General features: G+C 38.6%; 1 protein-coding gene across 6 annotated transcripts in view; it reads right to left on the reverse strand.

Annotated features, from left to right (window-relative positions):
* The window catches only part of KITLG (KIT ligand), a 130,901-nt gene that overhangs the window by 34,385 nt on the left and 81,601 nt on the right, over nt 1-14,915 (reverse strand). For 2 of the 6 annotated variants that reach the window (XM_069584159.1, XM_069584157.1), the window contains exons 5-9: nt 14,250-14,409; nt 13,436-13,519; nt 5,338-5,447; nt 4,624-4,691; nt 3,347-3,423 (exon numbers count right to left, since the gene is read on the reverse strand). In XM_069584159.1, the coding sequence (XP_069440260.1) occupies nt 3,384-3,423; nt 4,624-4,691; nt 5,338-5,447; nt 13,436-13,519; nt 14,250-14,409 (462 nt within the window). In that variant the 3' untranslated portion in view covers nt 3,347-3,383. The remainder of the gene's footprint in view (nt 1-3,346; nt 3,424-4,623; nt 4,692-5,337; nt 5,448-13,435; nt 13,520-14,249; nt 14,410-14,915) is intronic. The other 4 variants (XM_069584162.1, XM_069584161.1, XM_069584156.1 and 1 more) reach the window with 3 other exon arrangements.

A 14,915-nucleotide genomic window follows, 5' to 3' on the forward strand; every position in this document is an offset into this window, starting at 1 on the left:
CCGAGGAAACCATAATTGAAAGAGACACATGTACCCCAATGTTCATCGCAGCACTGTTTATAATAGCCAGGACATGGAAACAACCTAGATGTCCATCAGCAGATGAATGGATAAGAAAGCTGTGGTACATATACACAATGGAGTATTACTCAGCTGTTAAAAAGAATTCATTTGAATCAGTTCTGATGAGATGGATGAAACTGGAGCCGATTATACAGAGTGAAGTAAGCCAGAAAGAAAAACACCAATACAGTATACTAACACATATATATGGAATTTAGGAAGATGGCAATGACGACCCTGTATGCAAGACAGGGAAAGAGACACAGATGTGTATAACGGACTTTTGGACTCAGAGGGAGAGGGAGAGGGTGGGATGATTTGGGAGAATGACATTCTAACATGTATACTATCATGTGAATTGAATCGCCAGTCTATGTCTGACGCAGGATGCAGCATGCTTGGGGCTGGTGCATGGGGATGACCCAGAAAGATGTTATGGGGAGGGAGGTGGGAGAGGGGTTCATGTTTGGGAATGCATGTAAGAATTAAAGATTTTAAAATTTAAAAAATAAAAAACTTAAAAAAAAAATTAAAAAAAAATTGCAAATAGAAAATGCCTTATGACCCAGCAATCCCATTTCTGGGCATACACACCGAGGAAACCAGAATTGAAAGAGATACATGTACCCCAGTGTTCATCGCAGCACTGTTTATAATAGCCAGGACATGGAAACAACCTAGATGTCCATCAGCAGATGAATGGATAAGAAAGCTGTGGTACATATACACACTGGAGTATTACTCAGCCGTTAAAAAGAATACATTTGAATCAGTTCTAATGAGGTGGATGAAACTGGAGCCGATTATACAGAGTGAAGTAAGCCAGAAAGAAAAACACCAATACAGTATACTAACACATATATATGGAATTTAGAAAGATGGCAATGATGACCCTGTATGCAAGACAGCAAAAGAGAAACAGATGTGTAGAGCGGACTTTTGGACTCAGAGGGAGAGGGAGAGGGTGGGATGATTTGGGAGAATGGCATTGAAACATGTATACTATCATGTAAGAAATGAATTGCCAGTCTATGTCTGATGCAGGATACAGCATGCTTGGGGCTGATGCACGGGGATGACCCAGAGAGATGTTATGGGGAGGGAGGTGAGAGGGGGATTCATGTTTGGGAACGCATGTACACCCGTGGTGGATTCATGTCAGTGTATGGCAAAACCAATACAGTATTGTAAAGTAAAATAAAGTAAAAAAAAAAAAAAATCATCACCAAAACATTAAAAAAAAAAAAAGGTCATTTCATAAGAACTATATTCCTTACCACTTAGTAAACTTTTCATTTAGGGTTTGTTTATTGCCTCAGTCACTCATTCAATAGACATTTACTGAACACCTACAATGCTTAGGCAACAAGTGAGGTGCTCGTGCGGAGATACAGCAAGAACCAGACAGCCTTGGTTCCTGTCCTTGTATGCCCCCTGACTGGTAGACATGTGTTAGTTGCTTGACTACAGCATTTAAAATGCCATCTTTTTTTTTTTTTTTTCCCCTCTTAGGTCAGTTCCCTGGGCTTTTCCATCAAAATCCATTCTCCACATGTCACAGGATAAGTACCACAGTTAAACACCACATGACCTGCGTGCCAAAACAGGACCCCAGTGAGGCCATCCAAAAGCAAACCACAGAGGACAGGCCATCCAAAAGCAAACCACAGAGGACACTACTTGAACCTTGAAGGTTCAATTAACCACTTAACGTGTGCTTGGAGGATGTCTGGCTTAAGGGAACTGAAACGGCAGATAGGGAAGAAGCAGTAGGTTTGTACTGGGATTCAAGGGCAGAAAAGTTAAGTTTTTAGAAATAACAATGATTTCAGCTTAGGGAATACTGTGCCTGAAAATAAAGAAAATCAAGTGTTCCTTTACAGTATTTGATAGGAAACATGAGTCTAGAGAGAGCTAGGATGGGAGGAGAAAAAAGAGAGGGTGCTATTCATGCCCCAGACATGGTGATCAAGGGCATGATTCAAGGTAAAAATGAAGTCTGCGTAATGGCAGGGTTAAAGTGTGAGAGGCATATGTGACATAATTACTATTATTATATGAAGTTATTTTGGGTTGCTAAAAAGTGGCGTTTTGATCAAAAGCGAGTTCCTGGAGGAGACAAGAGACTCTGTGACCCAGTTTCCCTGCAGAAGACTCACTGTAGAGAGAAATCTCTGAATCTGGGACAGAAGGGCGAGCTGGAAGGACAATGACATGAAAGAAAAGGGCGAAGCTCTCCAGAGACCGTGTCTGTAAAAATCTGGGCAGATAAATGATCCTCCAACCACGAGGGGGTGCCGGGGAAGAAAGGAAGGTTTAGAAAAATGAAAGAACACTCATACCCCACTGGAATACATCAGAGTTCATGGGCAGAACAGAATTAATAGCCAGTTGGCGGCAGTTAAATGGGAAAGAGCATGCATGATGCTGGGTCAGGTTAGTGCCGTTCAGGGTGCTGCCTGCACCACATCTGCAACTTTTTTGGAAGCTAAGACAGGAGAAGGGAGAGGAGATGTAAAAAACAGCGCCCTCTGGTCGTGTTCTCCTGGTCTCCCTTCTCCCCGAGGCCTCCACAGACCCACACAACCACCAACCTCAGGCATCTATCCCTGGCTTGTATTCAGTGCATCTGGGGTTCTGGACTGTGATGAGGCACAATGAGGACCAGTCATGTGGCAGGTGGCACCTTACCTTGACACTTTCCCTCTCCTAACTATAAGGGATTTTGACCTTTACTCCTTTTCCTTAAAATAGCAGGGAAATGTTTTTGGTTTTCACTTGATTGAGCATTTAACAAATGAGATACTTTTCCTATCATGTTATAGTAATCACACCTAATTGAAATTGGTTTTATTTATTCTTCTTCTATTTTATTTTAATCCTACTTTGCTCTATCTCTCGTTTATTTTTGGCCTCAAAAATAAGAAGCACTCAGGAATTCCCTGGCAGTCCAGTGGTTAGGACTCTGCACCTTCACTGCTGAGGATGTGGGTTCAACCTCTGGTTAGCGACCTAATATCCCACAAGCCGTATGGTGTAGCAAAAAAAAAAAAAAAAAAGAAAGGAATCACTCAACTGTTAATGTTCTGTATAATTCGTCTACAAGATGAATCCACTAATCTGGAATAACACTGCTTGCCTTTCAAAATTTGAGAATGCACAACTCAATGTAACAGTTTCAGCTGACATACTGATATCAGCTTGATAGAAGACAATAAATTCTGGCATCTAGGATGCTGTGTGGTTCCTGTTATATCTTTTAGCTTGAATTCTGAAAACTTACCAATGTACGAAAGTAACAGTGTTGATAGAAGCCACAGTTACACTTCTTGAAACTCTCTCTCTTTCTCTTGCAACATACTGAAAACCAAGAAACATGCTTATTTGCTTTAAGACAGATTCTGAAGTATACCATTATCTGGGCATTGTAAAGGGCAGTTTTTATTTTTCTATAAATACAGGAGCAAAAAGCTTGCAAAATTGGGTGGGAAGTTTACTTTTGTAACATTACTACAGGGAGGACTTCAACACAGTCTCCTCAAATAGTTAAAAAATTCTCTACGCATATGATACATATACAGAAAATGCTTGTATGTGCTTAATATGTGAATGTGTACACATACAACATGATATAAGAGAAAATAACATGCCAAATGGAAAAACCTGAATGTAAAGTCAAAGTATTGGTCCTGAGCAGTATGTGGTAAAATAGTGATCAGAAGTCAAGTATCATAAGTGGAGTGAGTGAAGTCACTCAGTCGTGTCCGACTCTTTGTGACCCCATGGACTGTAGCCCACCAGGCTCCTCCATCCATGGGATTTTCTAGGCAAGAGTACTGGAGTGCGTTGCCATTTCCTTCTCCAGGGGATCTTTCCGACCCGGGGATCGAACCTGGGTCTCCCACATTGCAGGCAGACACTTTACCATCTGAGCTACCAGGGAATCCCATCATAAGTGGAAGGTATCTTAAATTTTGTATCTGACTTTAAAAAATACTGAGTAAGTTGAGATAAGTTAAAGGCTCCAAAAGCCAGCGTGAGGTCTAATAGATGAAGTGTGAGAGAGAAAAGCACTGAAAATATCTTGACTAGGAAGTGATGTCAAGAATGGGGTTTACAGAAGGAGACAAAGGTGGAAGTTAGAAGGGCCAAGGAAGGTTCTGTGGCAGCAACTCAGACAAGATGAAAATAATGATTGCCACTAAAGAAGGAGCTAGGCATGTCTCAGTTACAGTATGTAAAAGAGGAGGGTAAACGTGCCTCCCGAGCTCCATGACCAGGAACACAATGAGCAAGATTCTGCTGCTTATAGAAAAAGAGAGAGCATACCCTAAGAAGGGTCAGGAAGCCAATTCTGTGAAGGTATTTCACAGGTAAGTGGAGATGTGGGACTGAAGAGACAATGGGAGATCAGAAATGGAGCTAAAAGTTGGAAGACATTGGTTAGGAGCTGCCATCATGAGGGTGAAACACTTCTTAAAAGATGTTTTGAGCACAGGCATGGCATGCAAAGTGGCGAGGTCAACCTTACCGATGAACATATTTAGTCACATGAAATACCTTATTTCATTATCCTCTTCATTAATCTGTCTGTTTTCAACTGTCCTTGTAAGATTTGGTTGTTTCTTCTGGGAAAAGAACAATGATATGTATTGTAAAATTATCATGTCCTATTTAAGAGGTAAATAGTCTCCACTTTTATGTTTTCATCCACAGGCAGCCTATGAAAATACTTTTGCAGTAAGAAATTATGAAAAATGCATGGTATTATCACTCAAAAGTTTTAGGATGTTGGAGATGAAAGAGTAGTAAAGAAACTGAAAGACTTAAATAGTAATCAAATCAAAAAGACATTTCAAAAAGCTGACTTGCAATCATTTAGCACATTTAAAAATTTCAGACAGGTTTCAATGAGAAGAGAACGTAAGAGTAGAAATCCAAAATAGCACATCATACAAATGGCATTTCTAGCTAATTTTAAGCACATCATATATTTACTCCCTTTTATATTTAGTTCAGACTAATAAACCAGTTTTCATTTTCTTAAGTATGCATTCTCAGTTAGAGGAGTGGTCTTCAAAACTAAGGAGGGACGGGGGAACCTTTCTAAGGTTTATATTCTGTGGAGGCTGTAAGTTAAGACATAGCCTGTCTTATTGTTTTCTTGGTAGGATCCTTTCTTAGAAAAGGGCAGTTTGTTAATCATTTATGTAATGTAGTATGAGCAAATAAACATGTAAAGTTTTTGACTAAAGGGGGAATAACAGCACTTACCTTCCAGTATAATGCCCCAAAAGCAAACCCGATCACAAGAGAAAAGAATGCTGGCAATGCTACGGCTGCCCATTGTAGGCTGGAATCTTCAATGGAATTTGAGGCCTTCCCTGTAATTTAAACAGCACAGTGGTGAACACCACATACCCATACCCATGCCAGAGGTTTTGCTCTTAATGCTGTGGTTGTTCCCAACTGTTTCCGAAATATACTCTGGACCTATCATCTGTTTAAAGTATTTAACATACTGATTTTTCCACTTTCAATACAAGTTCATGTCGTTTCTGAAAGATATAAGGTGAAAAAGAAACCCCACAGATAGAACGCTGTCTGACTTGGTTAATGTGGACCCATATGGAATGCAGATAACATCTGCCTGAAAATGATTTGTCTAATCAAGCAAATCCATCTTCTATGCCTTTATCTTCTAATATCTTTTCACTTTTTTACACATCACCTCTTGCCAAGAAAGGTTAAAGATGACATTCTGCATCCCAGTCAAGGTCTCGATGCATCAAGCTATGTCTGGCCTGCCTCAAATTTTAAGTTAATACCTGCACATTATGCTTAGGGTATTTTCAGGGACCTCAAGCTTAGAATTGGGGTGTCTCTTCATTGCATCGTCAGTTGGCATTTGCTGGATACCGAGCAGTGCTTTGCATTGTGATATGGACTAAAGGGTTCAGTTTTTCAGGCTTTCTATGTTAGAAAGCCAGAGGTGACTCAACAGGGGAGAATGGCTGGGAACACCAGTGTCTCCCCATATAACTAAGTGAGAGAGAGAGCCTGCACAGGAAATCAACCTGGGACACCTCCCTGCATCCTGCTTTGATCTTCCTTGAGAAGCAGAATGATTCAGGAATTAAACAACAAAACTCCTCTAAGGGACTCTTGCTCCCACCACAAAACTTAACATTTTGACAGATTCTTCCTCTCTGTCTCCTTACAAGAAACAACTTCCTTGTTTGAGAACATGGACATGTGTGTGTCAACTTGTAAGAGTTAAGCTTTCAGTTTTCTTTGGAAGATGTAATACATTTATAAATTATATACTTTCAGCCATCATATGATCAAAATGTAAGCCAATTAAGTAAAAGTGACTGATTTGGGCTATGACATTTTGCAATGATACTTGGGTTACTGTGTCAGCCTATAGTCACCTATTTAATATTAAATACCTAAAGTACATGATCTAAAAGAATCAAACCACTGTATGTGTATCAGCATTTAAGAGGGAAAAGTTAACTCACAGACTTAACCCGAGAGGCAAGAAACAAATCTTGTCTACTGTAGTAAGAATAGGAATTGCCCATTTCCCTACCATTTGTAAACTTGAACAGGAAACTCATTAATTCTATGATTCTTAGGTTTCCAAAGAGGTTCTCATAATAGAAAGTTTGGGTGTGTGTTTGGGCAGCATAGAGGAAACATAGTGAGTCACGGTGCCCCTTATACTGAAAGCAGATTGAGTGAAGAAGTGGACTCTTCCATTCATGTAACTCTGAATCACTTCCTAAGACCAGACTGACAGATATTTTGGCCAACCCCATGGGAAATATGTCTTAGGCATCTTAAAGCTCAACATGAACTCTATCACCAAAATAAGCCTGAGTTATAAAATGGGATTTGGCATAATTGAAGTAACACTATTATTACAATAATACAACCATTTTAAGGGTTATATAAGATTACATGTGCTTGTCTGGGATTTTGCTACTATTTATAAAAGTGATTTCTATGAGGAAATGTGTTTGGAGTTACAGGCAATTCTGACCATTTTAGAAATGTTTATATCACTATCGGTAAATAATAATTTGGGTATTTGCGTTTGTATTCCAGTGACATGTTCGAATTCCCATTGATGGCAACCTACTATGGCCCACACTGTCTATTTTGATTGCTGGCATGTGATCATGATTTGGCCAAGTGACACATCCAGACATAGAGAACAAAGGAAGCTATGAATATTTTGTCCCCAGACTCCAGTGGAAAACTAGTGGGGATGGTGCTACGGAGAACTCCGTTACCTATGCTTGAGCAGCCAGATGCCCCAGAGTCAAGGCAGCTAGACATCTGCTCTTCCTGTTCTATCCAAAGGCCAAATCTTGAATTGTTATTACTCAGACCAGAGGAAAGACCACACCCACCAGCAGTAAGCCGAAGGAACTTAATACAGAGTGAGGTGCTCTGGGATTCCCCACTCTAAATCTTCCTCAGCTAGGACAGCCCCCAGGGGAGGTGCTGCAAACAAAGCCAAGCTGGAGGAGAGACTAAAGGGAGTACACCTCTCTCCCAGAACACTGTGACTTGTTAACCAAAGTCCTACCCCTAGGACTCTGGCCTTGAATAAAGTTCTGGAATTTGACTCACACCTAGCACCCATCCTCCTGTATGAGACGGAAAAGGAGATAGGAGGTGGTCAGATCCACAGGAGCTGACTTCACCTACACGTGTCACTTCCTCATTTCTTCTCTCAATGTAAATGGCTTCACAGCCAGGCCTTGGGTTCTCTTCAGTGATCCTGCCATCCCTCTTCCAGGAGAGAAAATCTACTTTATTAGAAAAGGCTTTGCTTACACCTCCAAGGCATGAGTCCCAATACTTGCTACAGCTGCTATCCATCAGGGGTCAATGAGAACTGAATTATGTGCCTCAAGAGCCAAATGAAGGGTGTGCACGTGTGCTAAGCAACTTCAATTGTGTCTGACCCTTGCGACCTCGTGGACTGTAGCCCACCAGGCTCCTCTGTCCATGGAATTCTCCAGGCAAGAATACTGGAGTGGGCTGCCATTTCCTACTCCAGGGGGACTTTCCCAACCCAGGGATCGAAACTGTCTGTCTCCTGCATTGCAAGGGGCATTCTTTTCCACTAGTGCCACCTGGGAAGCATAAATGAAGGCTATTGGGTCCAAAGTGTTGCTTTTATATAAAAATGCCTCTAAGTTTATGGGGGTGGGGAAGCTCATCTGGACAGGATTTGAGTAATCCTGAATTCCTGAGTTCTTATTAGCTGTTCTCATTATTATGAAAACTGTCCGGTGTTCAAAATCGGTGGGAACTGACTTGTGTGGTTTGACTAATAATGCCAGACATCTGTACAAACACAGACCACAAAAACCTGTGCTACAGTTCTGCTGAATTTCTTTGTAGAGTGAGTCTGCTTATGGGCACCATGCCCAGGAATAAGTCTCTCTTCTCGGTCCTTAGAAAACATGCAACTCAGTACTCTCCCTTGATTCAGAGCTCACCACAGGCTCACCACTTACTGACCCAGCCTAGCTCTTCTAATTGTTCTAATAATTCTTGATGAACATGTACTATACATCAGGCATGGTGCTAAGTACACATGCGCTAACTCATTTAAAACTCGTAGAAAACTTGGAAAGATTATCAACCTCCATTTGATTGAGGAGTCCAGAGCAATTAAAACACTTGCCCAAGATCACACAGCTAGCCAAGCAAGGGCTAGAGCTGGGCAGTGGTCTTTCTAGAAGATGTGTAAGGTAATGTCAAAGTAAGGATCTTCTCTCTATCATTTAAATATACTGTCTGTAAGGATCGCAAACTTAAACATTTTTAAAACACACTTTAGCTTGGTACAAAGAATATTACCATTACTTTGAAAGCACAACTCCCTTTGGATAACTTTTACACTGTTACCTTACCCATGATTCTCCCTTATAAGCTACAGAGAGGGCACTTACATCTCTGGGCTGCTCCGTCATATGCCATGGTCCTCAACATTTGGGGTCTTATCCCTGAAAACAGCATGGTTTCTTCAAATTTCCCTGACCGTACTCCCCAAAACGCCTTACTTTCCTTATGTTACAACTAAAGACATTTACATACTTCTGTTAAATATACTATAAATAACAAAATATGAATATTTTTATTTGTGTCTGCTTCTCTTATGAGACTGTACACTCCATAATACCTAGTCCTATCCATGGGCATCTAAGTGCCATTTTCATGAGTGAGAACACCTGGCCAAAAGCTGCTGATCATGCAAGAGCCACTTTTTTTTTTTTTACAAAAAAAAGAAGAAAGGGAGAAAAAGGGAAACAAAACACAAGTCTGGTCATTCACATTGCCATTTGAAACTACCAAAAGTCTCAAAGGTATAGGACCGAACAGGTGTTTATATTCAGTTCTCTTGTAAGTAGAAAAGATTTTGCATTCAACCCTGATGATAGCAATTTAACCTTCCCAACCTAAGTACTTATCATACTAAACAAATTATACTAGGCAACTACTTTCAGACCTTGGCCGAAAGGCAATGTGAGAGTGTAATCCCTGGGAGAGGGAAAATGCAAGAGATAAGCCCCACAACTGTCCCGATTTGCTGGCTGGGTGACAACTATTGACTTAGTAGTCTCACTGCGATAGGAAATCAGAGAATGAAGCTTAGGGCTGCTGCCTTGGCTGGAGGCAGGGCTGTTTGTGAGGTTTGTAAGGCAGGGTTATTTGGGGGAGAGGAACTGTGTAGAAAAAAGGGCTATAAGTGTCTGGAGGAGACTCAATCATTGGTTGAATAATAAGCTGTACATGCACAGTGAGAAACTTCACAAAAGCTGGCAATAAACAGTGTCTGAGAAGCTATGACTTAAACAAAGACCCTAGCAGTCAATTCAGAGACAAAGAAGTTCTGACAAGCAAGAATGGAGAGATTTTCTAGGCATTCAAGAAATAGCTCAGTGACCTCATGCCTTAGAAATAACGCTACTCTCCCTCCACCCTCTAAGAAAGCTTAAAAGAACTGAACTAACTGCCTATCAGAACAAAACAGTCACTGAAGGAATGCTACAAAATCCAGATATTCAATGTAATACCGATAATATCCAGCATATGGTCAAAAATTACTAGCCATCTAAAGGAAGATGTGACCCACAATCAGGAAGAAAAAAAAAAATCTGTTAATAGAAACCATGCTGGGATGGCCTACATATTGAAATTTGAAAACAAGTACTTTAGAGAAGCTATTGTAACTATATCCAAGAGCCAAAATAGAAAATATTGTCAAATGAATATGCAGATGGAAAATCTCAGCAGAAAAATATAAAATATAAAAAGAATCAAATGAAGATTCTAGAACACAAAGCACAAATTTAGAAATGAAAAAAATGCACTGGATTCAAACCCATAGAATGGATAGCACCAAGAGTGAGCCCTATGTAAACTGTGGACTTTGGGTAATATGAGGTGTCCATGAAGATTCCTCCACTGAACAAATGCACCACTCTAGTGGGGGATGCTGATAATGAGAGAGGCTATGCATGTACGGCAGGGAGTATGCAGAAAACCTCTGTCTATGCCCCTCAATTTTGCTGTAAACCTTAAACTGCTCTAAAAATAAAGTCTTAATAAAAAAAATTAATGGAAAAAGGAAAACTTACTGGAAGAAAAAATTTAGCAGATGACAGAAAAGTCAGGGAACTTGAAAATAGGTTGAAATCATTCATCTTGAAGATTAAAGGGAGGTTGGAAAAAAATGAACAAAACGTCCATGATCTGTGAGACTGATTTCATCAATAATATATGTGGATTATGTGTGTGATTGTACGTATGTGTGATTCTTAAACTTACATATCCAAGAAGCTTGACAAACAAGAAAACCACTCCTAAACGCATCTTATTTAACCTCCTAAAACAGAAGTAAATTTTGAACGGCAGAGGGGGAAAATGACTCAGTACATATAAGGGAAAACATCATATAAATGCTGGCTGCCTTTTTGTCAGAAACAATAGAAGCAGGAAGACAATGGAGTGACATCTTTAAATATACTGATAACTGTATTAAATACAAAATGGATGAAACAGCCTAATTAATGAAAATAAGGGACTAGATAAAATAGCAGGGCCCAACTGCATCCTATCAGAGATACACTTTCAAAATAAAGACAAGAAGAAAAACAGTATATATGAAAACAGTAAATATAAGAAAGGCTGGCTCTACCAATGTCAAACAAAATATGCTTCAAGATAAGAGCTCTAGCAGTTAATAAGGAATATTTCAGTAAGATGTAAAAGTCAAGTAATCAGGAAAGATATAACAATAATAAAATAGATAAGTACTTAGTAATAGAGCTGCTAAGTAGGTGAAGCAAAAACCATACCAAAACAAGAAATAACAAAATCCACAATCAAAAGGAAAGATTTTTAATGCTCTCCTCTCAGTAAACAATTACAAATTTGACAAAAAATGTACTAAGGACAGAAGATCTGAACTTTATCAACCACTTGTATCAAATTTCAGGATGCTATACCTGAAACTTTAATATTCACAAAATGTCTCAATAAATTTCACAAGACTACACTGTATGTTCTCTGACAATAATGGAGTTAATTTAGAAACCATTAATAAGATATGTAGAAAAATCACATAGTTTTAGATAACAAACAACCCACTTTTATATTCCCATGAACAAAAGAAATCATAAGGAAAATTATTTTTAAAGAAATGATAATAGGAACACAATATATCAAAATATGTGGAATTCACCTAAAGCTGCTTATAAGGACATTTATACCTTAAAGTGCTTATTTTAGAACAATGGTTTAGAGCCAATGATCTAATTTTTCTACCTTGAGAACTTAAGAAGTTAGAAAAAGTTAAACAAATAAACCCAAGGCAGATGTAGGGAAATTATGAAAGGTAAGATTATAAATCAATGAAGTACTAACAGAATTTTAAAAGCCAAAAACTGCTTCTTTGAAAAGATTAATAAAATTCTTAGTAAGAAAGACCTTAACATATATAGTATCTTCAAATTTTTCAAATCCAGTGGGTATTCAGAATTTTAGATCTTAGATATTTCTGTCCTATAAATATTATATATTATATAATATCCTCAATGAGGTATGAGTAGCACCCTATAGTCAAACACATCAATATTTCTTAGTGAAAGGCATGCCTTAGTGAAAGACATACCCACTTTTAGAGGGTAAAGATTACAAATAGCCTCATCACAAGTCAGGTCAGGTGGCGCAGAGGTTAGAGCGTCTGCCCGCAATACGGGAGACCGGGGTTCGATCCCTTGGTCAGGAAGATCCCCTGGAGAAGGAAATGGCAACCCACTCCAGTACTCTTGCCTGGAGAATCCCATGGAGGGAGGTGCGCCTGGTAGGCTATAGTCCACGGGGTTGCAAAGAGTCGGACACGCCTGAGTGACTTCACTTTGGTGGCAAATGTCCAAAACAGATTGATTTTAGAGGTTTTCCTTTTAATTTCTGAATTGAAGCATTGCTATTGTGGATTTGTATTAAATTGATTACTCTTTTTTACAGATAGGTCTTTGATGCTCTTGAATATACGAGAGTGTCCCATTACTAACTTTTAAGAGATGATCTTGTCAGCTAAGATCACAGGATGAATTTTTTCCTCCTACAGCATCCATGAGACTAGAGAGTCAGAATATTTAGTAAATCCATGACCCTTATAGTGACTTTTGCGTAGGTAGGTAAGTTTAGTCTGTCAGCTGTGCCCGACTCTTGCGACCCCATGGACTGTAGCTCTCCAGGCTCCTCTGTCCATGGGATTACATTTGAAAGAAAAAAGGACATTTGACTTCCAGGAAACTGGATTGTTCTTCTCGAACAAGGATAGAAATTTCAGAGAAAGAAGCATATTGTCCCCCAACATATAATTTTATAGTAAAATTTAAAAAAACATCAAATTTCTAAACATACAGTAATAAATAGTGTTATATACAACAAAACAGAAGATATCCTTGGAATTTTACACAGCCAGCACCTGTATTTTCCATTTTAAAATTCCATTTTTTGTCAAGCAAATTCCATGCAAAATATATTTCAAGTCAACAATGAAAAAAGCTTAAATCATCTAAAAGTAATTTCATGCCTTATTGAAAACTATCTTAGCAGAAAATTTATTACCCCAATTAAACATTATCTCCAGCTTTAGGGAAATCCAATTGTGCAAACCTAATTATTTAATTCTCAGGAAAATCATAACAGGAAGAATAGTAAGAGAACAGAATTAATAGTAATGACTGTAGAAATTTCCTTTAAAGCTCATGCAATACTCCTAACAGAAGCTAATTGGAGCCATGCATGCATTAAGTCAGATATATGTACTTACTATTACTGCTACTGCTGTCATTCCTAAGGGAGCTGGCTGCAACAGGGGGTAACATAAATGGTTTTGTGACACTGACTCTGGAATCTAAATAGAAAGCAATAATGCGTCAGTGTTGCATGGCGATTTACATAAATTAAAGACTCCTCAAAAGGTGAAGTGCAATATTAGAGTACTTTTCCAGGCCTGCTTCCCAAATCTTGATTATTCAGATACTATTTATTTTATACTGGGTCCTGCTATTCTATTTTTATTAAGAAATTCACCAAAGTCACCTTACAGAACAAAGATTCACTGCCTACACATGCTAATAAATGTAAATAATGCAAATAGCTGGAAATTGGTCACTTTTTCAAAATAAGTAATTAAATTAAAATTTCATATCCATAAGGATGATAGTGGGGAGGAAGTTTCAATACAGGGTTAAGTGGTGAAGATGAGAATTCATACCTCAGAGTTAGACCCCTAGGGAAAAGATTTGAGAAGGGGACATTAAGAAGACTGAAAGTGAAGAAGAATATAATTGTATATTACTAATAAATATCAGGTGAAAATGAGTGACTATCTCATACATCATTTCCTCATGTGCAATTCTGTACTTTGAAGATGGTTAAGTGTTGTTTGGGCTTGAACACCAACAAGTATATAACTGTATTGTTTTTTTTTTCATGCCACTGATATTTGCTTTTATATTAGACATACACACACACGTCTTGTTCTAGCTACATATATATTTGAGTCAGAGGTAGATTCTTACCTACACATATGATTCAGTCTTGCTTCTTACATTTATATTAGGAATGCTTGTATGTCTTACCTTTTTCAGGACTTGATGTTGAGGAAATTACACATTCACTCATTTTAGAAGCCACTATCTCCAAGTCCTTGAAGGCATCGATGGATTTATTAAAAATTCCAAAGAATTTCTCAGGAGTAAACTGCCTGGGTTCTGGGCTCTTAGATGATTTTTTTACATTCTAGAAGAAGAAGAAGAAGAAGAAAGATCAGGTTTTTCAAATAGTCTGCAGATTTAATTAATGTCAAAATAATAGACCACAAATATGTCCTTGACAGACTCAAGTGAAACGGACACTTTTAGACAACTGGTTTTTTTAAAAATAACATTGTTAATATTTTAGGAACATATCCATTGAGTTAAATTTGAATTAGATTTTTTTGCCTCTCCACAGGGCATGCAGAATCTAGTTCCCCAACCAGGGATCAAACCTGTGCCCCCTGCAGTGGAAGCCCAGAGTCTTAATCCACTGGATCACCAGGGAAGTCTCTAGACAACTGTTTTAAAACTCATAATTCAAACTGGCACTATAGGACAAATGATTCTATGCAGTTCAGTCTGGTGCTCAATTCCGGATAAAAGGAAGAGGGTGGTGGTGAGGGTGAGTAAGGTGAAAGCAACGTCAAAACAATGAAATAATCCTAACAACAAATTATAGACTGTTCTCTTTAAAGATGTTCATTAAAA

The sequence above is a fragment of the Ovis canadensis genome, chromosome 3 (assembly GCF_042477335.2).
Source record: "Ovis canadensis isolate MfBH-ARS-UI-01 breed Bighorn chromosome 3, ARS-UI_OviCan_v2, whole genome shotgun sequence".
Classification (NCBI taxonomy): domain Eukaryota; kingdom Metazoa; phylum Chordata; class Mammalia; order Artiodactyla; family Bovidae; genus Ovis; species Ovis canadensis.